Source organism: Trichosurus vulpecula, chromosome 4, assembly GCF_011100635.1.
Source record: "Trichosurus vulpecula isolate mTriVul1 chromosome 4, mTriVul1.pri, whole genome shotgun sequence".
In the NCBI taxonomy this organism is placed as follows: Eukaryota; Metazoa; Chordata; class Mammalia; order Diprotodontia; family Phalangeridae; genus Trichosurus; species Trichosurus vulpecula.
This window is the reverse complement of record NC_050576.1, coordinates 394,912,938-394,939,118: the sequence shown is the minus strand read 5'-3', so window position 1 is coordinate 394,939,118 and position 26,181 is coordinate 394,912,938. Positions and strand designations below refer to the sequence as shown.

The 26,181-nt window shown below is 36.2% G+C and overlaps 1 protein-coding gene and 1 pseudogene across 2 annotated transcripts in view; one reads left to right on the top strand and one right to left on the bottom strand.

The window, feature by feature from the left end:
- The window catches only part of RANBP2 (RAN binding protein 2), a 77,676-nt gene that overhangs the window by 12,867 nt on the left and 38,628 nt on the right, over nucleotides 1–26,181 (top strand). For both annotated transcript variants that reach the window (XM_036754991.1, XM_036754990.1), the window contains exons 2-15: nucleotides 6,126–6,193; nucleotides 12,358–12,469; nucleotides 13,257–13,409; nucleotides 16,918–17,148; nucleotides 17,637–17,782; nucleotides 20,357–20,549; nucleotides 22,020–22,110; nucleotides 22,812–23,021; nucleotides 23,930–24,111; nucleotides 24,198–24,373; nucleotides 24,546–24,669; nucleotides 25,301–25,462; nucleotides 25,802–25,939; nucleotides 26,021–26,167. In XM_036754991.1, the coding sequence (XP_036610886.1) occupies nucleotides 6,126–6,193; nucleotides 12,358–12,469; nucleotides 13,257–13,409; nucleotides 16,918–17,148; nucleotides 17,637–17,782; nucleotides 20,357–20,549; nucleotides 22,020–22,110; nucleotides 22,812–23,021; nucleotides 23,930–24,111; nucleotides 24,198–24,373; nucleotides 24,546–24,669; nucleotides 25,301–25,462; nucleotides 25,802–25,939; nucleotides 26,021–26,167 (2,133 nt within the window). The remainder of the gene's footprint in view (nucleotides 1–6,125; nucleotides 6,194–12,357; nucleotides 12,470–13,256; nucleotides 13,410–16,917; nucleotides 17,149–17,636; nucleotides 17,783–20,356; nucleotides 20,550–22,019; nucleotides 22,111–22,811; nucleotides 23,022–23,929; nucleotides 24,112–24,197; nucleotides 24,374–24,545; nucleotides 24,670–25,300; nucleotides 25,463–25,801; nucleotides 25,940–26,020; nucleotides 26,168–26,181) is intronic.
- LOC118846443 lies at nucleotides 5,365–5,804 on the bottom strand (annotated as a pseudogene).

The following is a 26,181-nucleotide window of genomic DNA, read 5'->3' as shown; positions in this document are numbered from 1 at the left end:
AAAAAAGAGCCTAAATATCATCTTTCAAGAAATTATCAAGGAGAACTGCCCTGATATTCTAGAGCCAGAGGGCAAAATAGAAATTGAAAGAATCCGCCGATCGCCTCCTCAAATAGATCCCAAAAAGAGAGAGTTCAACTGGGTTGTCTGTTACTCTGTGTCTTGGCTCAGCTCCCTAGCTTTGAAGTTCATTTGATGCGGTTCTTCTCACCTCTTCCTTATTGTTTTTTGGACTCTTAGACAACTCAATTATGAGAAATAACAAGTTCTTTTCCCTCCTTCCTATACTAGGGTATTCCTTTTATTCTCCCTTTTCTTTCCCCTTTTCAAGCCCTCTGAACAAAACCAATGCATCCCAGGTTCGTTCTTTTTCTTATTTTAGCTCCCTTTATACCCTTTGAAGATATTCAGGTTTTAAAGAGACACTTGTTTCTTCTTCCCATGTAAGCGTATTAGCACTTCATCTAGCCTCTTCCAATTGCTCAGATATGGTTGTCTTTCTAGGTATCTCTTTGTTTTTCTGTTTGCATTTTAAAGTTAAAGCTCAACTCTGGTTTTTCCATCAGCAATGCTTAAAGGTCTTCTGTTTCATTAAAGGTCCATTTTTTTTCCCCCGAAAGTATTTTGCTGAATTTTGCAGGGTAAGTTATTTTCAGTTGTAAGCCCGTATCTTTGGTCTTTTGGAATATCGTATAATAAAATCTCTTTTCATTTATAATAGAAGCTGCCAGGTCATCTGTGATTCTGACTCTGGTTCCCTGGTATTCAAACGTTTTCTTTCTGCTTATATTTTTTGTTTGCTTTGAAAGCTCTGCATTTTGGTTATGATATTATGATATTCCTGGGACTTTTCTCCTTGGGGTTTCAGGAGGCAATCAATATATTCTTTCTAGTTTTATTTTTGCCTGCTGGTTCTAATATATCTGGGCAGTTTTTATTTTTAATGTAATTTTGAGGCTTTAAAAATTGACTTTTAGGGAATAGTTATTCGTCTTTCGACCTGTTTCTAAGGTGATTTTTTTTGGGGAGGGATAACATTTTACATTTTCTTGTGTGTTTTTCAGCCATTTTATTTTGTAATATTTCTTGTTGCCTTATGAAGTCATTGATTTAAGTTTTGTTTATTTGAATTTTTCAAGGAGTCTGCTACTAGATAAGGTTTAAAACTTTCTGTTATAAGCTATTTACTTTTCCAATTGCTTCCTCTAGAACCTTTATCTTGCTTAATTTTATTTTTAAAATTTCTTCTTCTGGATATTCATGTTGCCCCTGTGGGGGAAAAAAAAATCCATTTTTGAGTGTTTTCAGTTGTGAAGTTATCTGTAAATCCAACATAGCAGAGAGTGTAGAGTGTCTCTGCCTCTATAATAATTCTTTAATAGTCTATTTCTTCCTTGCTTTTCTCATCTCTCAAGCTTTAGTTATTCTCAAACTTTGTCCCAGGGATGAGGCCCAGTCCATGCTGTGTTTTTGGGTAGGGTGATCCCTGCTTGGTCTTGACCGACACTGACCTCTAGCTCTTTTGTATTTGTCTACACCCAGTGCTGATAGATTTTAAACCCCTTCTTGCATCCTTGTGCTTCACTCAGTTCTATCTCCAGGGTCCCGTACATTCAAGCCAGGCCCTGGGTCTATAAAACGAGGATAATAATACTCTCTCAGAGTTGTTAGTATAAAATGAAATAATATTTGTAAAGGGCTTTGCAAATTTTACAACACTCTGTAAGTATTAGTTACCATTATTTTTTCTTAAGTTATAGAGCATAACTTTAGTAAGTTTCTGCTCGGGGAGTTCCATATAGGGATAAAGTCATAGATTTGTTTCCCCCAAAAAAGCTCATGGAGTCTCTTAAAGGCATTAGTAGATAAGAATATGGGTTATGCTGATAAGAAATGTTAAATATCATTTTTGAGTGATGATGTGACATGGGGACTTTAGGAAACTCTGTGGCATCTGTTTGGAGGATGGATTGAAGTGAGGAAAGACTTAAGGGAGGTTAAAAGCCACTGCAGTAGTTCAGGCAAGAGGCAATGAGGGTCTAAACTGTGGTGGTGGCAGTGTGAGTAGAGAGAAGGGGGTCCATCTAATTCAAAGAGATGTTGTATGAATGCTTTAATATGGCATTTTAAGGATATCTAGAACTGTCCTGTGTGATGAAATATCTCTTCCTCCCAAAAAGCATTATTACTACCCTTCTTATTTATTTTAAAAGGTGTTAGCTATTGCAAGGAATTGTTGTTGGGGTACAATATCATATAAATAGGAAAAATTTATATATTATTTAGGATTTCACTCAGTTACATCCTCTGATGACCTGTCATAGCGATTAGCTTTTTCTAGTTTCTCTTCTTTGATTCCTCTTCCCCCCCCCCCCCCACTTCTAGACCAGTGGTGTCAAACTCAAATAGAACTGTGGGGGCTGTGGCCACCAATATATACATAACGTTCCCTGCAGGCTGCATATTGACTTTGTTTTAAAATATGTACATTTTATTGTGTTTTTATTTACTTTGTTAAATGTTTCCCAATTACGTTTTAATCTGGTTTCAGAGCAACAAAGCTGATGGCTTTGTTCTGGACTGCTCTCAGTTTTCACATATTAATGCTAAATTTAGTGCAGGCACTCTTATCAGCTTAGCCCACTGTAACTCAGAACTCCTGAGCTCCAAAGATCCACCAGTCTTAGTCTGTACTACCATGCCAGGCTGAAATGAAATTGCTGAAGTACAATACCTTTTGGGGCTCAACCTGGAAAGACTTATGTGAACTGATGCAAAGTGAAATGAGCAGAAGTTGTAGTAGAACATAGTATAAAGTAATGTAGGAGGACCAACTTGGAATGACTTAGCTATTCTCAGCAATACTACGATCCAAGACAATTTTGAAGGACTTGTGTGAAAAATTTTATCCATCTCCAGAGAAAGAACTGATAGAGTCTGAATGCAGATTGAAGCCTACTTTTTCTTGATTTTCTTTATTTTTCTTGTTTTTTTGTCTGTGCTTTCTTTTACAACATGACTAACACAGGAATGAGTTTTGCCTGACTGTACGTGTATTACCTGTGTTAAATTGCTTACCTTCTCAAAGAGAGGGGGAGGAGAGAGAGAGGAGCAAATTTAGAACTCAAAAAATTTTTAAAATGAGTGTTAAAAATTGTTTTTACATGTAATTGGGGGGAATAAAATACTACTTTTAAAGTCGCAAGAAATAAAAATAAGTTTGAGGTGTGTCAAAGTGTATTCCCTTTCATAAAGGTTTGGGGTCATTAAAGATTTATTTTGAGAATCTGAGAAATCATTTTCTGAAGCTTCTTCTTGTGTATCCCATTGATCATCTCTTACTACGTCTTTGTCCTTGGGCAAGTCTCTTAATTTCTCTGGGCTCCAGTTTGCTCCTTTGCAAAATGAGAGGGATTGGGCTAAAATGGCTTTCTAGCTGTAGCTCTGCCCTCAACAATTTCTGTGTACTAGGAAAAGGGGGAGACACAATGTATGTTACAGCAGCAGATCAAACCCCCATACATGGTCATCGTTTCCCTTGATAAGAATAATACTGTGTTTTGGGGAGTAGTCTGTGAATGTTTTACTTTGAATATGACTGTAACTTTAAAAATCTTGTATTGCACCACATAATATTTAAATTTGTTATGAAGTTTCATAGCTGGAAGGGTTAAGGATCTATCATGATGTTCATTTTATGGAAATAATATTGTAAAGGGTGGAGGTATTTTGTGTTAATATTATGCCATGAAGAAAATAGCACTGTTTTGTTTCCTATATAATCCTAGTATCAATGGAATAGTAATAAAAATATAGTATTTATGTTACATCCTAATCAATAATTTTGAAAATATATATTTATTTTGATATTTTCCAGTTACATTTAAAACATTTTTTAAGCAATCATTAAAAAAGATTTTTGAGTCTCATATTCTCTTCTTTGTTCTCTTCCTTGCTTCCCTGCCCCTTGAGAAAACAAGACCTATATAAGAAAAACTTGCTGTAAAATTCCCCCCAGTTCTTGCCTTTCTAATTTTGGCTGCATTAGTTTTGTTTGTGCAAATGCTTTTAAATTTCATGTTATTTATTTGCTTTATTTCTCATGATCCTCTCTACCTTGTTTGGTCATAAACTCTTCCCTTACCCATAGATCTGACAGATAAAATTTTCCATGCTCCCCTAATTTCCTTAAGGAACCACCCTTTATGTCTAAATTATACACTCATTTTGACTTTATCTTGGTATGGTGTGAGATATTGGGTTATGCCTAGTTTCTGCCAAACTGCTTTCCAATTTCTCCAGCTGTTTTGTCAAATGGTGAGTTATTGTCCCAAAGGTTTGGATCAGTATGCTCAGATCTGGGTATATTTTACAAAGGACATCAGTCAACTGATCTAATGGGGGACAACTAGAATGCCTTGAATCTCTGTCTTATGAGGATGTATTGGAGGAGTTGGGGATGTTCAGTTTAAACAAAAATCTGAAAGGGGATTAGATTTGTCTGTTTCTTGGGGGGAGGATTGAGGGAGGTGTCAGGAACAGCAGGTGAATTCGAGATACACCTCCCTTATCTCAGGAAGAACTTTCTGATAATGCAAACTAGCCAAAAGTAGAATCAGCTGCCATGAGAAAGTCCTGGTTTTCCTTTCCTTGGTTGCCTTCATGTAGAGTCTGGATGACTACTCTGTGTATATTTTAGTGGAGATTCCCTTTTGTGTTTGGGTTTGACTACATGGCTCTAGAATTCTCTTCTAACTCTAAAAATCTCTGATTCTCTGACTTTACCTGATGGATACACTGATACATACAAGAAAATGTTGGCCTGGCTCTTGTAGCCAAGAGGAGATGCTGCAGGTTCAAAGGAAAATAGGGAAGGAAAAGCATCATGGCCAGGTTGACTTCTGTTGAGAATCTCTTTCCACTCTTTGCATTTGTACTTGTTCACTTAATCAGTTGATCTTTGTTATGATAGAAGTTGGGAGTATACATTATGTGCCCACCCAGGACATCACCAAATATAAACTGATTTTTTCATTTTCTCCTCTGCATCAGAAGTTCCTCACCTTTTGGGGGAACTAATTATGTTTAAATAGTTATCAAAACAAAAAAAGTTCATAGAACCTCAGGTTAAGAACTTCTGCCCTGGGTAGTTTGTCATGCCCGAAAAAAAATTCCTTGGACTAGGTGTGCTTTCTCCCTTATTTCAATCCAACAAATATGTAATAAGAATTTGCCACTTCACTTGCTTAAAAGTTAAGTTGAATAGCCAAATCTCTTCTTTACCTTTCTTTTTTCTACCCAGTGCTGGTTTTTTTTTTTTTTTTTAAAGAACAAGGCAATTTAATGAATCTGGTGTGGTTTGTCCTAATGTTTCTTGTTGGCAGCTGCCACCTGTCTGGCAATTCTGTCCAGGTCTCTCTGTCCTTGAGGTTTCAGCTTCTGGCCCCTATCCTGTTCCTTCTCCACCATCTTGAGGCCTTCCAAGGCTTGCAGGACCATCTGGGCCATGCTCTTCGAGCTCCTGCTGAAGTGACTGGGCATGACCTCGTTGCGCTGGCATCCCCTGTAGATCTTGGTCATGGATCTACGCCGGCGTCGCCTCAGAGGTACAGGTGCCGGGCAGTGGAGGCAGGCTGGGTGTAGAACCAGTTCTCGTCATCAGGTGCCCGCTCCTTAGGTTTGACCAGCTTGACTGTGTCCACCCATTTGGGGACATTCAACTTCCCTGACTTTTTCAGGAAGGCAGACAGGGCCCAGACGAACTCCTTCTGGTTCATGTCCTTCATTGGGACTCTGGGCATTGTGCGGGCTCTGCACAGCCAGCCAGGGGAAAAAAAAACAATGCTCTTTTTCTTAAGGGTGTATTTACTATTTTGTAAGAAGTCAGTGGGGTTAAGTAGATGCAATTTTGATTTGAAGACTGCTGGATTTTTATTTATGCTCTGTAATAGCTGCAAATATATACTGTTACAAAATGATATTCTTGCATAGATTATTAAATGAAACCAAAAAAATTTTTCTAAAATTTTTCTGGGGAAGGTAGCCTCTTTTTGAGGGAAAAAAATGAAAAAATATTCCACTAGGCAGACAGTAATACTTTAAATGCTTTTTTTTTTCCTTTTCAGAAGTCAATGAAAGGATTCCTTTTTGCTAAGCTATATTATGAAGCTAAAGAATATGATCTTGCTAAAAGGTAAGGTAACATTTTTATAAAATATGAGAAGATTTTAAGTTTTTACAAAAGATACCTTTCATACTTTAACTGCTTTACTATATCTGCTACATCAAAATATAACTAATATTGGTATATCCTTGGAAAAACTTCTTGGATTGTTAAAGATTCAGTGTCATTTCTTTCAACCTCCACTTCCCTCACTTAGGAGGGACTAATGGTAGCAGTGATGACCCTGAGATATTAGAAGTTCCCTAAGGGCCTCCAAATCACCAACAATTATTATGTCTTTATGTGTTCTAATTTTTGAAAATTGGTGTTCTCTATATAGTACATGATAACCTTTTTTGATCAAAATATTTAACTGAAAAATTATTCCTTAACTCTTCTGAATAATTGGATTTTATCGTTGACTGATTGATTTACTAAAGCGCAATGATTATAAATATTCCATTGTATCTAAATTTAGTGGATTTATAGTGAGAAATAAGAATCATTGATGACATGATTTAAAATTGACCATTGCATTAAATATTCTAGATAAATTCAGGCTTACACGATATACAGCCCGCAGGCCACTTGGCAACATACCATAGGATTTCAGGCTGGCCACAGGGTTGTCACTGTGCACTTTTCTGTTTCTCACATGACCCTTGGTAACCAACCATTGTCAGTCTGTTGCTAGTCTAACTTATTTGCGGCCAAAAAAGTTTCGCCTGTTTTAATTTTGGCCCCTACCTACTGCCAAATTGTGAAGGTCTGAGCGATATTTTACTTGTTTATATTTAGTTGTAGTCTTTAGAAATTCTTTTGTAGAGGTAATTTCAATTGTTTATGCTATATTGCTAGCAGAAGTATAGTTAATAGCAAACGGTAGATTACCTCAGTTGGAGGGACATACCCAATCTAGGAATTCACCCAAAGAAACCACTTTGTAAGATCCGACTCTTCAGACGTCCCATCTCACCCCTTGGTTCTCCTTTTGGTTGTTCCCATTATTGTGCTAGTGACTGTGTCACTTCTCACATTAATGTTCAAAGGTCAGATTAAAGTAGAGTTACTCCTCTTAAGACGTACTAAAGTAGAATTTCTGCATACTTTGCTGGTTCACACCTGGTCATTATTTTGGTTTAAATAACTTTTTCTTCCAATTTGTTTTGCGCTAGTGTAAAATAAAAGCACGTGTTTCAAGGCACCATGATGCAGATAGGCCTGAGTTATAACTTAAACCATCTAGAACAAGATTTCTGAACTGGGGCCCTATGAACATAGATGGGTAAAGAAAAATCACAGCTTCATTTTCACCAACCTCAAATTGAAATCTAGCATTTCCTTCATTCTAAACAAAACAAGCCACGTTATTCTGGGAGGAGGATTTATATGATTTAACAGACTCCCAAATGGGTCAGTGACACAAAGATTAACAAGACTTGGTCTAGAATGTGGTAGAGAGCCAAGAATTAAATGGGAGGAGAACCTGTGAGCAGCAGATTTATCTGGTAAAGCCTCTGTACTAGAGATGAGATTGGAAAGGCTCTCCATCTCATGCCAATTAAAATTTTCTGTTATAAAAGTTTTTATGATATCTTTTATCACGTTCATTTGTGAACATAGTCTTCCCTCATTCCCAGTGAGCTGTCTCTTGTAACAATAACAAAGAAAGGAGAGAGACATTTTCAGTAAAATTTACCAACACATCAATGGAATCTGACCGCATATCCATATGGATTGTTTCATATCCATAGTTCCCCTTTCTGTGCAAGAAAGGAATGAGGTGCATTTTTCATCTCTGTTCTGGGGCTAAGCTTGTTCCTTATGATCACACTGCATTAAGCTAAGTGTTTTGGTTCTTTTCACTTACGTTGTTGTTAATTATGTATGTTTTTCCTGGTTTCTGCATACTTTTCTTTGCATTAATTCATAGAAATCTTCCTATTGATCATTTTTAAGGGGTAGTGGTATTCCAGTACAGTCATATGCCATATATATCATTCAGCCAGTTTAATTAATGGTGCCTATTGATTTTTATATGTAGTTCTAATAAACTTGGATATTTGATTTCCTAGAGAGACATGGTATAATGTAAAGAATAGTGACTTTGTGGCAAAAGACTTGGCTTCAAGTTCTGACTCCCGCCTTTGCTGGTTGTGTGTCCATGGGGAAGCTAGTTAACCCCCCTGAGCCTTAGTTTTTCCATCTGTAAAACTGGGGTGTTGACACAGTTATGTGAGTCTTAGTATGAGAGTCTGAACTTCCATGGATAGTAGGGAAATCCTGGAGGTAAAAATGGGTAAATCTTAGAAATTGACTGGACACAGAGACCAGTGGGAGGGAAGACTTATTTCCATTCTGAGTGGTAGTTACTTTAACAGAACAGGGGAATCAGGAGGAGGAGCTCTTTTTCAGGTGAAGATGAATTTGATTTTAGACTTGTTGAGTGAAGTGCCCCAGTAGGTCAACCAGGTCTTAATGTCTAGTAGGCATTTAAAGTTTCAGCACTATCATACAAGAGAGGTAAGGGAAGATTGAGATTGTTGAAGGGAGGAAAAGAAGACTCCTGAAAACTTATATTTAGGAGTGGGAAAGGAGATGGAGTGATCAGAGATGTAAAAACCAAGGGGCAAGACAGTTCTACAGTGGAGGAACTGTTAAATGATATCTCCTTGTTTCAGAGCATTTGTTAAGGAAGGTAAGAAATTCAGTTATCACAGGTACTGATTTACTCAGGGAGTGATCTATGGAGGTTGTGTTCCCTTTGCCTTTCCTTTTGTTGCTTGCCATTTTATTGTTAAGAACACCAGATTGGGAACCAGGAGACCTTGTTTCTATTATAGTCCATTCTCTGCCACTAAGTAATATTTTGACCTTGGACAAATTACTTAGTGTCTGTAGATTAAATGAATGACTTGAACTTAGATTGTCCCTTAGGTCTCTTCCACTTCTAAGATTTTTTGATATTAGATTCACCCTTCACACTTCAAGTTCCTAAGCCTAAAAGAAATCATCTTCAAGGCATAGCTTGTCATGCAGATACATCCCTCCCACACTTCCCTGAACATTCCTTGTAACAAAGTATAAACAAGAAAAGGGAGGAAAAAGGCAGTACTGCAACCAAATCATTGACCAAATTTGAAAGTATATACGGAATAAGGCTAGAAGACACTCAGTTTGGGACTAGATATGTTACATCTTAATGATGAAGGAATTGAGGCAGGGAAATGTAAAGTGACTTTTCCAAGGTTACATAGGTTGTTGTGTTGGTCTCTGTTTTCCAAGAGGACCATGGCATCAGGGAAATGATGACATGACTTGCAGTTGACTTTGATTTGAGTGAGGGAGGGCTGTACAAGGTCACCAGCCTCACTCTCTCCTCCAGAACCATCTGGGTCCAGTGGCCTGATATTCATCAGAACAACTGGAGATGACCCAGGTTGCAGTGGGAGACCCTGACCCTTTTAGGTTAAGGCCTTTTGAGGTAATCACTTAGAGTGAGGTAATGCCCATTTAGTGAATAGGCCCTTCTAAGAAATGAATCAAGGGATGGCCCCTTTAATTAGAAAAAGAAAAAGAAAAGCTGAGAGACGAAGACCCTCAGGGTTGCAGTTTCAAAGAGAAACCGTTACCATTGACGTTCATCCTAAGCCAGGAGGGCCCAAAATACAGCCACTAAGTGGAGCTTGGGCAGGGACCTATTGTGGTCCAATCCATGAGCTAGCAGACCCCGGGGACTAGCCACCCTAGCGTTTTAGCTTTCTGTCTGGTGCTCTTTAAGTCTCACTGCACAGCTGTATATAATTGCCACATTATATATGAGCCATAATTTTCAATTATGTGGAAAATCTCCACAGTTCCAAACCTTCAGTTCTGTCAGAATCCTTGGTCAAGATATTAAATCTGTCATCTATCATTTATGTGTGTGTGCGCGTGTGTGCGTGTGTGTGTGTGTGTGTGTATTTATAACATATATGTGCATATGTATATTTATATGTATATATAATATTCTCATGCAAATTAAGGAATGACCTAACACCCTGTGATTGAAGACTTTATTTATATACTGTTGCTTTTCTGATTCTGCTGTTTTAACTATTTAGCTTTTTTTTCCCCTTAAAGGAATGAGCTGTGGTTATTTTGTTATTCAGCATATTATAAAACAGATTGCAGCAATTTATATTACAGTAGCTTTATAATTTTTAAAACATAACACTCACATGAGCTCCTAAGAGAGAGAGAGCAGCATACATTCCAAAAAGTATATCAAGATTTTGATTAATTTTAGAGTTCAGACTGTGGTGAGGGAGGGGAAAAATGTGAAGGTTGAATCTTTCAGTTTCTTATGTTTTCAGCATTGGGTGAAAAGTTTGGTAGATGAGTTTGAAACTAATAAAGAATTTTGCATTATTTGTGGGTTTTGATTTTATAAACTTTATATCATCCTTCACAAACAATTTTGAATTAGAGCTATTGGTCACTCAGTTAAGTAAATCGTGTGGTAAACAAGAGATAATTTTTTTTTTGAGGGGGGAAGGCAGGGCAATTGCGGTTAAGTGACTTGCCCAAGGTAACACAGCTAGTAAGTGTGTCAAGTGTCTGAGGCTGGATTTGAACTCAGATCCTCCTGACTCCAGGGCTGATGCTCTACTCACTGTGCCACCTAGCTGCCCCAAGAGATAATTTTTTAAAAAAATTTTAGACTCAGACATCAGAACTCAAATACAAAGTATAGAAAAGAAAAAAGAAACATATAAACTTAAATACAAAGTAAGAAAAGAAAAAAAAAAGCATGTCATGTACACAGCAGAACTTAAGAGAGGATTCAAAATATATAGCAACAAATTTTCATTTCAAGAAAACCTGTATGATAAATATTACGTTTTGTTGGGAGCTCCATCTTTGCTTCCTTCTAAGTTTTCTTTTGTTCTCTACTGTGCACTTTTTACTTTGTTCTTTTGTCCCCCCCACCCTCCACTCCAAAGGCTACAATTATGTGAGGATGCATTTATATATAGATATACATATACTTATATACACATACATATGTACATATATAGACATATACTTTCCCTAACAAATTCCACTCCTGATCCTTGTTTTTATGTTTGTGCGTATGTCTTATTTCCTGTCCCCCCTGACTCCTCTACTTAACTTCTATCCTCTACCTTGCCCTTCTATTACTTAGCCTACCCCCCCACCCAGGATTCCTCCCCTATCCTCCCATTTCCATAAATCTAAACACCCTTCTATACCCCCCCCTTCAACCTATTCCCTCCTCCTCCCCTCTAGAGATCCCTTCCTTATCTTCCTAAAGATCCCTCTCTTATCCTCCTATTCCCATTGATCTAAACACCCTTCTATACACCCCCCCCAACCTATTCCCTCATTCTCCCCTCTAGAGATCTCTCCCTTATCCTCTCCCTTCCCCATTCCTGTACTGTTTTATTTCTTCTGAATCCAGAAGACTTGTTAATCCCATTCCTGATGAAAGTAGGTTACCAGAACTACCAGCCCTCTTCCCTGTCTAATTCCTCTGTGTTGATGCTTCCTTTTGCACCTCATTTGTATAAAATAGTTACTCTTTTTAGCTGTTCCTAAACCGTTTCACTTTTTAAAGTGATATAATCAGGTCTACCCCAGTCTTTCTTACAAACTGGCCAGTTACTGGTGACAATCTTAGATGCATGTTTTACATACATAAAAGGTAAACGGTCTGTCCTTATTGGGTCCTTTGTAATCAGTCTTTGGCATGTACCTTATGTTTCTCTTGGCTCTCGCATGTCAAATCTTCTGAAAGTCTGACAGTTGATCAGATGTCCTTTTTTCCCATTTTCCATTATGCGTAACTTTGCCGGGTATGATATTTTCAGCTGCAGCCCCAGTTGTTTTGCTGTGTGATACATAGTGTTCCAAGACCTGCAGTCCTTTAGTGTTTCCACAGCCAGGTCTTGTGTGATTCTAATTGTGGCGCCATCATTTTTAAATTGTTTATTTCTTGTTGCTCTCAATATTTTATCCTTGAGCTGGGGGTTTCGGAACAGATCAATATTGAAATATACTAGGTTAGTAGTAATTTTTTTTTTGTTCCAAGTAAGATAGAAACTGTTCTGTTGTGTTTAATAGGTTAGAGCTGCATTAAATTTATGTATTGTAAAAGCCTCTTTAAATTCAATGTTTGAATTATTTCATAGATATATATCTACTTACCTTAATGTACAAGAGAGGGATCCTAAAGCACACAAGTTTTTGGGTCTTCTCTATGAAGCTGAGGGAAACATTGACAAGGCTGTTGGATGTTACAAGGTACGTAACAAGTGTTGATTAGAATGTAAATTCTGTATCAGTTTGATCCTATGTTATACTAATATGTCACTACTATTTTTATTAATGTTAGATGCTACTTTTGGGGGGGAGTTGTAGTTGTTAGAGGCACATGATATAGTATATATCATAGAATATTAGAGTCGGGAAGATTCAGGTTCTGTCTCTAATTCAAATGAGCAGTGTCACAAATCATTTAACCTCTTAATGTCCAGGTAACACTCTAAAATGGAAATTCCCCAAATTGTTGAAATCATACATCTGGAACAAAACCATACACAGATTTTTAAAAACCTTCATCATTTATAAAAATAAAAGATACTTTTAAAAACTACGAATGAATGAAAATATTCTTGAGTACGTATACATTATGGTTTAGTTGATATGACATAACGGGTTATTAGAACTGTTCTTTAAATTCTTTGGTACAAAGGTACTATAGAAGTATAATAATTGTTAAGATTTCCAAAGTTTGCCTAGACATATTTTTGTGATATTTTTAATTTCAGTCCTTTTGTGTGGATAAAGGTGCTCCTCATTTTAAACATTAAACAAAAGAGCAAAATACTGCTTTTAAAAGACAATCTGTTGTATTATTTGTATTTCAAACTTAACTGTTTTCACTAATTTTGAAGTGTCAATTTTTCTAGGATTATTTAAGTACAATTATTTACCCAACATTCAGTGGATTCGTAAACTGTTGCCATATATATGCCTCAGCATTGTGAATTCATTTGTTAATGTTCTTTTTCTTTTTTTAAATTGCCAGCGTTCAGTAGAATTAAACCCAACACAAAAAGACCTTGTGCTCAAGATTGCAGAATTGTTGTGTGAAAATGGTCCTACTGATGGAAGGGCAAAATACTGGGTTGAAAGAGCTTCTAAGCTTTTCCCTGGAAACCCTACAATCTATAGGTTGAAGGTAAAAATCTTGTTTTTTAATTAAATGAAAATTATATAATTTTTTGGTCTTAGATACCAAAAACAAACCATTTCTATATATGTAGTAGAACAGAAACATATTGCATGGGAAATCATGAATCTAATTTCATACATGTCCACATGAATACTTATATACACTTTCATGTATTCATATATATGCACATACACACGTGTTCTATGTATTACTTTCAAAGCTATTCTGCTTGTCTATACTTCTGAAGTTGGTTCTGTTCTATTTGGGGCGTTAAACAATGTTTCAATGACCTTTTTTTTTTTAAATGACAACGGTATTACAGATCTCATACTTCCAAGAGAGGGGAAAAAGAAATTCTTTCCATAAATAAGCACAGTCCAGCAAAATGAGTCCACACAGTGGCCACAATCCAAAAATATATCTCTCTGCACCTTGACTCCATCTACATCATCATTATTTTATCGATATATCGATCATCATTTCTTTGATCAAAGCTCTTAAGAGTTTCAAAGTTATTTTTTTTTTCTTAACAATGTTGTCTTTGTATATAAATTGTTATCCTGGTTCTGCTCACTTTACTCTGCATCAATTTATATTTCCCATGATTCCTATAAATCATTTCTTTTGTCATTTCTTAAAGGACAGTAATATTCCATTTGTTGGTTTATCATATCTTATTTTACTCATCCCTCAATTGTTCTTTCCCTTTTTTTGGTGGGGCAATTGTGGTTACAAGGTCACACAGCTAGTGTGTCAAGTGTCTGAGGCTGGATTTGAACTCAGGTGCTCCTGAGGCCCTACTCACTGTGCCACCTAGGTGCCCCGTGTTCTTTCCCTTTTAATCTTCTTTATTAATCAGGGAGTTTGTTTTTCTTGTGACTATTCCCTCTCTGGTATTAGCTTCTTGTTTACCTCACCTTTCCCTATACCTGGTTATTTCTTTGTTAGGTTTCATATATTTCTACACCAAACTGTGCTTGTTCATGTGTGCAGCCTGCCTTTGTCTTATTTAGATAAGAATGAGATTTTATGTGATATTTACTTCCCTGTCATTTCCTCCATATTTGTATTTTCTTTCCTCATACACCTCAGTTATGAGAAATAGAAACCTTTCTTCTGTAGTATATTCCTTTTACCCTCCTTTTTCTTTCCCACTTTTAAACTCTTCAAACAAAAGTGATCCATCCCCAGGTCCTGTATCTTCCTTCTCGATACCATTTTGAAGACATTCAGTTTCTAAGGGGACACTTCTTCCTTATCTCTCATTAGAGTGTTGGCACTTTATCACGTAGTTCCTTCCAGTTGCTCAAATAAAATTTTTTTTGTTACTCTTGATTCTTTTTGCTTATGTTTTAAAGTGTTTGTTCTGCTCTGGTCTTTTCCTCAGTAAGGCTTGGAAATCCTCATGTCCATATGGCCCCCTGTAGATTTATTCTCAGCTTTGCAGAGTAGATTATTTTCAGTTGCAAGCCTTCATCTGGTATGTTAAAACTTGAACTCCTTCACACATAGCATGTGCTTGCTGATTTGATTTTTCTCTTTGCAGCGTGTGTGTGTGTGTGTGTGTGTCTCTGTCTCCATATCCACTTTGAAGCCCCGGATTTTGGCTATGATAATCCTGGGATTAATTACTTTTTGTGGTTTTGTTCAGGAGTTGGTGAGTGGATTCTTTCTATTTTCACTATGCCGTTTGGTTTTAATAGATAGTTCTATAGTGTCCAGGCTTTGTATCATGGTTTTCAGGAAGTCTTACTACTCTTAAAATCATTTCTTCTTGCCCTGTAGCAGATGTCTTATATTCTTTTTTTCTTAATCTTTTGATATTGTAGTATTTCATGTTCCATGGAATAATTGATTTCAATTTGGTCTATTCTAATTTTTAGGGAGTCTGTTACTTGGATAAAGTTTTAACACTTTCTCCTATAAACTATTGTTCCAGTCTTTCATCTAGGACTTCCATCTTATCTTTTGCTTTATTTCTTCTAAGGATTCACATATTCTTGTGGAAAATACATTTTATCTTTTGAATCCCTGCTTGAATTGTTATGGCATTATTTTCTCATAAGTTGGATTTTGGGGCCTCTCTTCATCTAACAATTTTTTTTTATAGTTGTTGATGTTTTCTTTGGTTACGCATATCTTCATTCTTACTTCGTGAACTGTGGCTTTGTACCAGGGTGAGGATCAGCCTTCTGGTGCGCTTGGTGGTAGCTGTCTCTTTTTGGTCCTAATTAGGGTCACTGGGGTTCCTGTGACCTCCACCTCTTGGAGTTAGCCCCTCCTCTTCAGATAGCTCCGCCCTTGCCTTTGAATCTTTGAATTTAAGAGCTCTGGATTGTTGGGGTCTTCTGTGTTATCCCAGGACAAAGTACTGGGGACTGTGGAGCCTTGGGGCATTCTGGTCTGAGCACTAATCATGCCTGGACTGATCATGTGCTGTTCCTGGGGTTTTCCTCTGCTCTGGGTTTCTGGAGGAGACAACCACTTCTGCTCTTTCTGAGTATAGAGCCTAGACACCTACATGTTCCATGTCTTGTTGTACTAGCTGGCTTTTAACTTATATGTACTGTTACTGGCTTTGTAGGAGGTCACCTTCCCTATGTGTTTATTGTTTTTTTGACTGACTTTTTGTGCATTTTTGGGGTGGAAAAAACATCACTTGTTGTAGTTCTCACTGGATTTCTTGATTGTAATTTGGTCTGGCGCGATTTTTAGGTTTTTCCTGGAGTAGGTTGTGTGGGAACTGGGCTAATTGCTTCCACTTAGACAGCTATCTTACGCACTTACTTCTGATCTTCGGGGTTCAGTTAATCTGTAGTAAAAAAATCTAGCACTCATGTTTAGGGACTGAGGGTAGAAATAGAATAGCTCCCTAGTATCTGGCATAGATAAGTTTATTTACAACTAATGATATCTTTAATACTTTCAATTAAAAACATTTATTAAACATCTATGTGCCACTAGCATTATGCTAGGTGTTTGTGATATAAAGAAAAAGTAAAATAACTCACTTTGAAAGAGCTTAGCTTCTGTCAGGAAAGACAATGTATACATACATAAGCATAGAATAATTTACAAAATAAATGTAAGGTAATTTAGGGAGGGGAGGGCACTAGCATTTGGGGAATCAAGAAAGGTTTCACATGAAAAGGTCATACTTGAACTAAATCATGAGAGTAATAATGGATTTATTTCCATTTAGAAGTAAGGAGGGAGGGTATTCCAGGCATGGCATATAGCCAGTTAAAACAGCAAGAAGGTCAGATTGGTTATAATGTAGGATGTGGGAAGGGCATTAATGTTTAATGATGCTAGGTAGATTGGAGCCAGATTGTGGAGGGCTTTAAGTGCCAAAAAGAGAGGAATTTATTTTGAGGGTAGGTACTGTCCCATTTTTGTGTTTGTGGCCTTAGCACACAGTTCCTTGCACATAGTCACTTAATAAATGTTTACTAATTGGTAAACTTGAATGTGTTTGGCATTGATTCTAAACTGAATATATAAATTTCAATAGGAGCAGCTTTTAGATTGTAAAGGTGAAGATGGATGGAATCAGCTTTTTGACTTGATTCAGTCAGAGCTCTATGCAAGACCTGATGATGTGTACGTGAACATCCGATTAGTAGAGCTGTACAGGTCAAATAAGAGACTGAAAGATGCTGTGGCCCACTGCTGTGAGGCAGAGAGAAATCTAGCCTTGAGAACAAGCTTGGAATGGTATGCATGTGTTGTACGGACACTTAAGGTAGGTAGAAGCCTGTTCTGTATGTTTCTTTTTGGCATGTGACAGCACTTTCCATTTATTATCCTTCAAGAGGCATCTGTCTTATACTTTAATTTCTTCTGTTTTCCACATGTAAAATTCTTGGTAACAAATGACATTATTGATATCCATTTTGCATGCATAGGGCAGCTCTTAATACCATTCAATAAATATTTGTCATGTCTGTGTGAGGCATTATGCCAGGATCTCTGAAAACCATTTATTTGTCCAAGATGGGTAGCAGTTTATGTTGTTTGAGTAATTAAGAATGTGATAAATTTATTTTACCTTATTTGAAGAAAGACTGGAATGGGAAAAGGGGTATTTTTGAAGTTTTACTTATCACATCAGTGTTTTATGGTTTCATTTGGGGGACCTTTGCTATTATATAGCAAAGGACAAAGAACACAAATAGTTGTTAATTAATCGAAGCTATATTAAATGCATTTTCATTTATTCCTATCCAATAGGAATATCTGGAGTCTTTACAGTGTTTGGAGGCCAATAAAAGCAACTGGCGAGCAACCAATAAAGACTTACTTCTGGCCTATGCCAACCTTATGCTTCTTACACTTTCTACTAGAGATGTGCAGGAAAGTAGAGAATTACTGGAAAGGTATGATATTATACTGAAAGCAATTAAGTCTAAGTTACATTTTATGTTTTAAGGAGCAGCTCACTGTTTAGTTGGTTGAACTAATCTGTTTCCCAAAATATTTGTTCATATGCTGTACCTAGAGGACTGTTGAAACTGGTGCAATATGATGAGAATTCTTATTTACCAATTCTCTGTATAAGTATTAAGATTTTATTTTGCATAATCTTGTCTCTCTGAGTCTCTTTTGCTTCAGGTTTGAAAAGGAACAAAAATAAATGTGCAAACCTGTGTTATGTTAATATTTTATTATAGCATGCTTGAGAAATGATTAATTTGACAATTGATAACACTTTGCAGAAGTGAATTAGGTCCTAGACTTGGAACCAAGAGACCTTGGGTTTGAATTACACTTGAAAAATATAGTAGTTGTTGGACTCTGAGCAAGTCCTATAATCTATCAGAACCTAACTTGCATCATCTGTTAAATAATACTTATAAATTAGTTTCCTCACAAGCTGGTGAGGAAAGTACTTTTTAATCCTCAAAGCATTATATAAATGTGGGTTGTTTGTTGCTAATGTGATTATTGTATTTCCTGTCTATATGTGGGATTTTCTTTCCACCTAAGTCTATTGTTACTAAATAAATGCATAGCTCATATGTTGGTACATTTAAAGGAACCTTAAAGGATGGCTATTTCACTGACTTAAATAGGGATTCTTAGTTTTGTAGAGGGTGCTTAATGGTTTTTATTTTCATATTTTTCACAAAAATTACAAACATTACAGTTTCCCGGGTTTTCTGCCTTATTCAGGTACTGTTGGTAAATCACTAAACAAATAAAAAATTAGAGTGAACTAAAATTTTAATACAGGCATAATGTAATGCATTGATTGACATAAATTAAAAGTGTATACTAATTTGATAAACTAATTATTCAGAAAAGGGGGAAGAGACTAAATCTTTTCAGAAAAAAAGAAAAAGATGCTCATCTCACTTGAAAAGTATCAGTAAGCCGCTGTATTAAATGTTCTTTCCAGTGGATCTGGACTTTTCAGCCTAAGTTGATTTCAGTTATCAAATTGTTTTGGATATATAACCTGAACAAGTCATCTTACCTCAAGCACTCCCTGCTACTGATACTCTAAGGCATGGACAGATTCCTGACCACATTGGTGGAAGGAATTCCCACACTGGGAGTTACTCATACTTAAATTCTAGTTCCTTCATGTTCCTTTGCCTAAAACAGTTATCATAGGCAATTATAGTACCATAAAGGGATTTCTTGTTGTTGCTTAGACTGTCATTAATTTTAAAGCATAACTTATTAGTTCTGAAGGAAGAAATTGGCCAGCCTGTTAGTATGCCTTTCCAGAATTAGCTAGGCCATTGCTTTTCGTACTTTATTCTGTACTACTTCTGTACTTTCTATACTGTGAGCTACATTAAAAAACATTTGACTCTATAATTAAGTTTTGTTTGAGTATATCTTGTCTGGGAATTCATAGCACTTCAAACTAAATAATGAATGAATGCATTATAATAGACTTGAAGGGACTGAGAGGCAGTTGGGTACTGTGGCCCCCCAGTCTGTTCTGTGTCCTTGTTTAGGTTAAGGATGGACAGCCTTGTTTTTCTGCTTCCCTCCAAACAACTTAAAAACAATACATCAAATCTAATTCTAGAGTAGCATTGCTGACAAAACCACCATCCTCAAGGAAGGGAACATTTTTAGTTTTTTGGTAGATTGCATGTTTTTCAGGTGTTTTGCAATAAACTGTTTTCCCTGGTAGCTGAGCCTGAGTATAGGGTTTAGCTTTTTTTTGGTGAGACTTTAGGATGCGAGCAAAATAAGACTTGTTTTAAACAAGTATTTAAATAAAAAGAATGGTTGGTGATATTTATAGATCATAGATCTAGCTGGGCAATGTGGATCTAGAATCCAGCTCCCACCTTTTACAGAGTAGGAAATGGACTCTAGGTAGGCTAGATAACTCAGCCCAAGATCACACAGATTGAGTCAAAGTATGATGGTCAGTATTGTTCTTCATCTTGAAAAGCAAAATGTGTGTGGTGGGGTTATATAGTAATTTGTAAAAACTTATGATAAGGATAATCACAACTTGATTTATATCCTTACTTGTAGGATTCTTTTTTCCCCAATTATTTTTTTGGGGGGGTTGGAATTTGACAAACACCAATAAATAATATTTCTATGTACAAAATCAGTAAAGGGATTGTCTTTGAAGTTGTATATATAAAAACATAAATGTTTCCTTGAAAGAGAATAAATTAAATTTTTAATGCGGTAATAACAACTATTCTGCTGGTTTGTGTCCCTGTTGTTTTAAAAAAATTTTTCACTAATTTTTCACTTTTCTTCATTTTTGGTGGTCGTGGTAGGGTTTATCATTTAACCTATTCCCACAACCTCTCCCTCCCCCAAGGGTTATTTCTTTACTTTTAGTTTTTAAAAAAATACCTTTACTTTCTGTCATGAAATACGTTATCCATTTGATATCAAAGATGTAGATTATGTACTCAGTTCAGTAACCTTTGATTGCTATTCTTTGCAACATTTTTGTGTTGTAGCTTCGATGATGCACTTCAGTCTGTGAAATCTTTTATGAGTGGGAATGATGACCTATCAATTACTTTCCTTGAAATGAAAGGTCACTTCTACATGCATGCTGGTACTCTGCTTTTGAAAATGGCTCAGCATAGCGAGGTACAATGGAGAGCTCTATCTGAATTGGCAGCCTTATGCTATCTCATAGCATTTCAGGTAAGCAGCTTCCATTTTCATTAGGTGTACATTTCCCCCAGTCGATCTTCATATTTGTAGTATTCCATATATATATATATATATATATATATATATATATATATATATATATCCTAGTTGTGCCTCATGTTAAGAAGGTTCTATAAGGGAATAGCCAGACTTAGAAAAAAGAGATAAACTGGGATCTGATTATTAGCATAGGGAACATTTTTTCCCTTGACAAAAGCATCAACCTCATAGTTTCTTTAAGTAGAGAGCTTCTGTAATGTATTTCACAATATGATTAAAAACCAGGGATGGAGCCAAGATGGCAGAGTAGGGGCAGCAATCCAGCATTTCCCTCCAAACAAGATTTCCCCCCAAACAACTTAAAAATAATGCATCAAATCTGATTCTGGAGTAGCGTAGCTCACAAAAGGTCTGGGTGAGGAGGTCAGTAGGAGATGTCTGTGACAGTGGGGTGGAGGTTGCCTGGAGTGCTTGTGGCCACACCACTGGTGGGCCTTGGAGGTGGCTATAGTAGTTGCTGTGGCAGCTTTGGGAGATCTCACCTACTAAGGGGAGTGGACAGTTCATCAAAAAGTGATTCCAGGGAACCCTGAGCTTACTGATATAGTACTGGGCACTGTTTAGCTACTCCATTGCCCGTGTGCAGTTCTGGGTCACGGCGGAGTACAGTCACAAGGGAATAGGGGTCCTGATTGCAGTTTCGTAGCAGAGGAACAGTATCACTTGCAGCTATAGAGTAGCAGGGACCCTTCTTGGGTAAACACTGGGGCTCAGACCAGGAAAACCTCTTCCTGGATAATAGTACCTTAGAAGCACCAAAAAGTGACAAATCCCAGAACATGCTTAAAAAACAGCAGCATGAAAAAGCGTGAAGCTTGGGATACCACCTCCCTACCCCTACACAAGCAGAGCCCAACTTTAACATAAAGTACAAAGTCCATTGGTTATAGTTCTTCTTTATAACTTGACTATTGTGAAAATAGGTTTAGTCTGAAGGTCTATGTATAACCTGTATTGGGTTGCATGGCATCTTGGGTGGGTGGGTGGGGGGGAGGAGAGGAAGGGGGAGAAAATTTGAAATTCAAAAATTTGAGGAACTGAATGTTGTCAACCAAAAATGAAAATAAATTAATAAAAAAAATCTTAAAAGAAAGGGAATAGGCTAGAAAAATGATCAACCAACAACAAAAAAAGAATGTGACCATTAAAAGCTACTATGGGGGCAGGGAGGATCAAGACATAAACTCAGAATAAGACAACATGTGAAAACAGAAAAAGCAAAGCCTTTAAAAGAGAAAAAATGCTAATTGGACCCAAGCCCCACAAGAATTGCTGGAAGAGTTAAAGAGATAAGTGTGGTAGGGAAAAATTGGGAAAAGAAATGAAAATGATACAAGAAAACCTGTGAATTGTCTTACTGAAGAAAATACATATTATTCTGATTTTTCATACTTTCATCAGGTTCCAAGACCAAAGACAAAATTAATGAAAGGAGAAAATGCTGGACAAAATTTATTGGAAATGATGGCCTATGATCGTCTGAGCCAGACTGGTAATAGCAGAGTTTTGTTGATCCTCCAGTTTACTAGTGTGATAGGATACATACACAGCTATAATGCAAGATAGTTTCCAGGGAGAAGTATGCATAAAGTCCTGCGAGAATCATAGATCGATTCATTCTTTCATTGAGCAAATACTTGAAAACCTTTTGCTTACAAGGGACAGAGTTATGTGTGAGTTACTAATATGTATTGTGACTTTACCTCAAGGAGTTTACAGTGTGGCAGGAAAGAGAAGACATATACACAAATGGTAGTGAAAGGCCACAGTTGCCATATGAATGGTAAACTTTATGCCCAAAAGAACAGCAGGAGGATTCTCTGCCATTAGACTAGTTAAGTGGGTCTTCTTTAGCTATTTGGCTTTTTCCTGTGACTGTTCAAGCTCTATACTTTAAACTTTTCCTTTCAGTGCTGAAAATAAAATGGTGCTTTTCAATCATTTTCAAATGTTTTCTTACTCTTTGCTATTGATATACTGGTATACATATTCAAGTACTATCAAACATTTAAAAATTCATAATAGAAAACATTGTTCTAAGCTTGGAACTTAGATCTGAATGAAAAGAATAAGATCTAAATATTGACTGTCACACCTTATTTGAAAGAAAAGATTATGGGGAAATGTAAGGAAATTTAATATGCCTAAACGCTTGATTTTTGTGAATAATTGTTTAACCTGTGTCTATTACAGGACATATGCTGCTTAATTTAAGTCATGGCAAGCAAGACTTCTTAAAAGAGGTTGTGGAATCATTTGCTAATAAGAGTGGACAGTCTGCTTTATATGATGCCTTGTTCGATAGTCAGTCACCTAAAGATAAATCATTCTTGGGTAGTGATGATATCAGAAGTGTTAGCACACAAACCCCAGAACCTGAAGAACTGGCTAGATATGATATTGGTAAGATATAGTAAAAAAAAACCTAAGTACTATTTGCATGTTAAAAGCACCATGATGCAGTACAAGGGCTCTTGGAATTTGTAAACTTTATTTTTTTATGTTTTGATAGCTTTCAGTACATTTGGTTTCCTTTGTAATCCTATGTATTTTGTTTTATACATTAAAAAGCATTGTCTTGAGAAGGCTTTCATGGGCTTTACCAGAGTGGCAAATAGGCACCTATGACGTGAAAAAGCTTAAGAACCTTGATATAGTGGAAAGATGTTTTTAGAGTCAGTACCCTGGCTCTGTACAAGATCACCCACTCTGTGGCCTTGGTCAAGCCCTTTAAACTCTTCTCAGTTTCCTTACCTGCCATATGCATATAATACTCTCACTATTCACCTCACCCATTTGTTATTTTTTTGGGGGGAAATAAAAAAACCTTTGTATAAACTAAGGCCTAAATATAAACTTTGTTATTTTAGTGTTGTCTCCTTCATCCTGTACTCTATTTTTAGAAAATATGCATTTACTACTTTTTATCTAAATTTCCCATTTAACTTCATCTTGTTAGGATTTTGATCATTGCTTTAACCTTTCAGTATCATTTTCGTATCAAGTCATTTGGCTAATAGTCTTTTGGGTTTACGTTGGTTTAAAGGACATCCTTATTTTTCAGTATATTTTTTTGTTTGGGATATTGATGGGATGGTGATATGATCAAACAATTTTTAAAGCTTTAGTGAGGTAGAAAATCTGTCTTCATAGGGAATATAGGCATTTGCTTGAAGTAAATACTTTTCTGAGAGATATTGAAGGAAAGATCTTTGGAAATTAAAATCAATGCACTGTGCAAGCAAAACTGATCCAAATTCTTAAAATTGTATTTTTTTTTTTTACTAAAGATTATTATTTTGCCTTCATAGGGGCTATTCGAGCACATAATGGTAGCCTTCAGCACCTCACTTGGCTTGGGTTACAGTGGAGTTCATTGTCTACCTTACCTGCAATCCGAAAATGGCTAAAACAGCTTTTTCATCATTTGCCACAAGAAACCTCAAGACTTGAAACTAATGCCCCTGAGTCAATTTGTTTATTAGATCTTGAAGTAAGTAAGATTTTAGAGAATGAGATTAGATTTGGAAAGCTTCTCTTTAACTTCAAAATAATTATTCTTTTTTAAAATGAAAACAGGTGTTTCTACTTGGGGTGATATTTACCAGCCACTTACAATTACAAGAGAAATCCAATTTTCACTACAATTCACATCAGCCTCCATGCTTGCCACTACCTGTATGCAAACAGCTTTGTACAGACCGACAAAAGTCCTGGTGGGATGCAGCTTATAATCTTATTCACAGAAAAGCTGTGTAAGTACTAACTCCAAAATACTTTTTTTATTAGAAATAAGTACATATAACTTTTGACCTACATCATTCAGCTCTTGTGAAGATTGTTAATTCTGAAAATTACGTGCTTCAAATTCATGTAATGCTTATGTTTATGTATGGTCCTTTTATTTAATAATGTTTTATCTTAAAGATCTGGAACCTCTGCAAAGTTGCGCCTTCTAGTTCAGCATGAAATAAACACACTAAGGGGTCAAGGCAAACATGGTCTTCAACCTGCTATGCTTGTACATTGGGCAAAAAGTCTTCAGAAAACAGTAAGCTTTTAAGTTGCTTAAATATTTTTTTTGAAGAGACTTGTTTCTTAATTTAAATCTTAAAAGAAAACATTCGTATCTAGTTGATATTTTGAAAATTCTGAATGTAGTGGTATCTTGATTAGGTCATATTGCTTGAAGTTTCTTCTCTCTCTTTTTTATAAAGTTAGTATTATATAAAAGAATACTTAGACTTTTGAGGCTTATAGTTTGAAAAAGAGAAGGCTGGTGGGGTAAATGAGTAAGGAATAATTTTTATTAGAAGAGCTAGTAAGAGGAAAGCTATGAGATTTACTCTTTTTTGGGGGCAGTTTGGACTGGTAAGTAGAAATTATAGGGAAATAAATTTTTATTCAACATAGAGAACTTATTCAGAGCTAATTAAAAACAAGAGTGAGGTAGTGAGTTTGTTAATAGAACAGGTTCAACAGAGACTGACCATCAGTGAGAGATACTATACAGGGAATTTCTTCATTGGATGGGAGATAGTAGTGGATGACCTCTGAGATTTCAGCTTGCTTTATTCTAAGATTCAGTGGCAATTATTTTGAGCCATGTTTGAACTAGATTTTAATGTTGGATAGTAATGTGTGTGGTAAAAATTATTTTAATACAATATCATTCATTCTAGGGCAGTGGACTTAATTCCTTTTATGATCAGCGGGAATACATAGGAAGAAGTGTTCACTATTGGAAGAAAGTTTTGCCATTATTGAAGACAATTAAAAAAAAGAGCAATATTCCCGAACCCATCGATCCTCTCTTCAAACATTTCCATAGTGCAGATATTCAGGTACTGCAGCATAAACTTGAGAACTTCATGGAGAAATGTATATTTCATTTTATAGCTGAGGAAAATGCCTGAGTACAGAGAAGTTGTAATCTGTTCAATAATCAGTGGTAGAACTATTTTCTTGATTTTTTTCCACTAAACTACAGTGATCATAATGTGCATAGAGACAAAGCCTATATATACATATCTAGCTGCTTATATTTTCTGAAAAGTAACATAACGGTAGTGATAATATTGAGAAGCTAGTTAGACTTAAATTAATTTCTTGTGTTAATCAGTTAATTTTCAAATTTTTAGTAAAAATGTAAGTAAACTTACTTTTAAATTCCATTTCTTTAGGTGTCTGAAGTTGGGGAATATGAGGAAGAAGCACACATAACATTTGCTATGTTGGATGCAGTTGATGGGAAAACCGAAGATGCATTGTCAGCATTTGAAGCTATTAAAAATGTTGTTTCCTATTGGAATCTTGCCCTGGTGAGTATTAAGCTATGTGTAATACTTCAGTTTAACTTTAAAAAAAATACTGCTTCATAAAATCACAACTTTTTATTACAGATTTTTCATAGGAAAGCAGAAGACATCGAGAATGATGCTCTTTCCCCAGAAGAACGAGAAGAATGCAAAAACTATTTGAGGAAAACTAGAGACTACTTAATAAAGATTTCAGATGAAAGTTGCACAGATCCTGCTGTAGCTAAGAAGGTGAGGCAGTAATT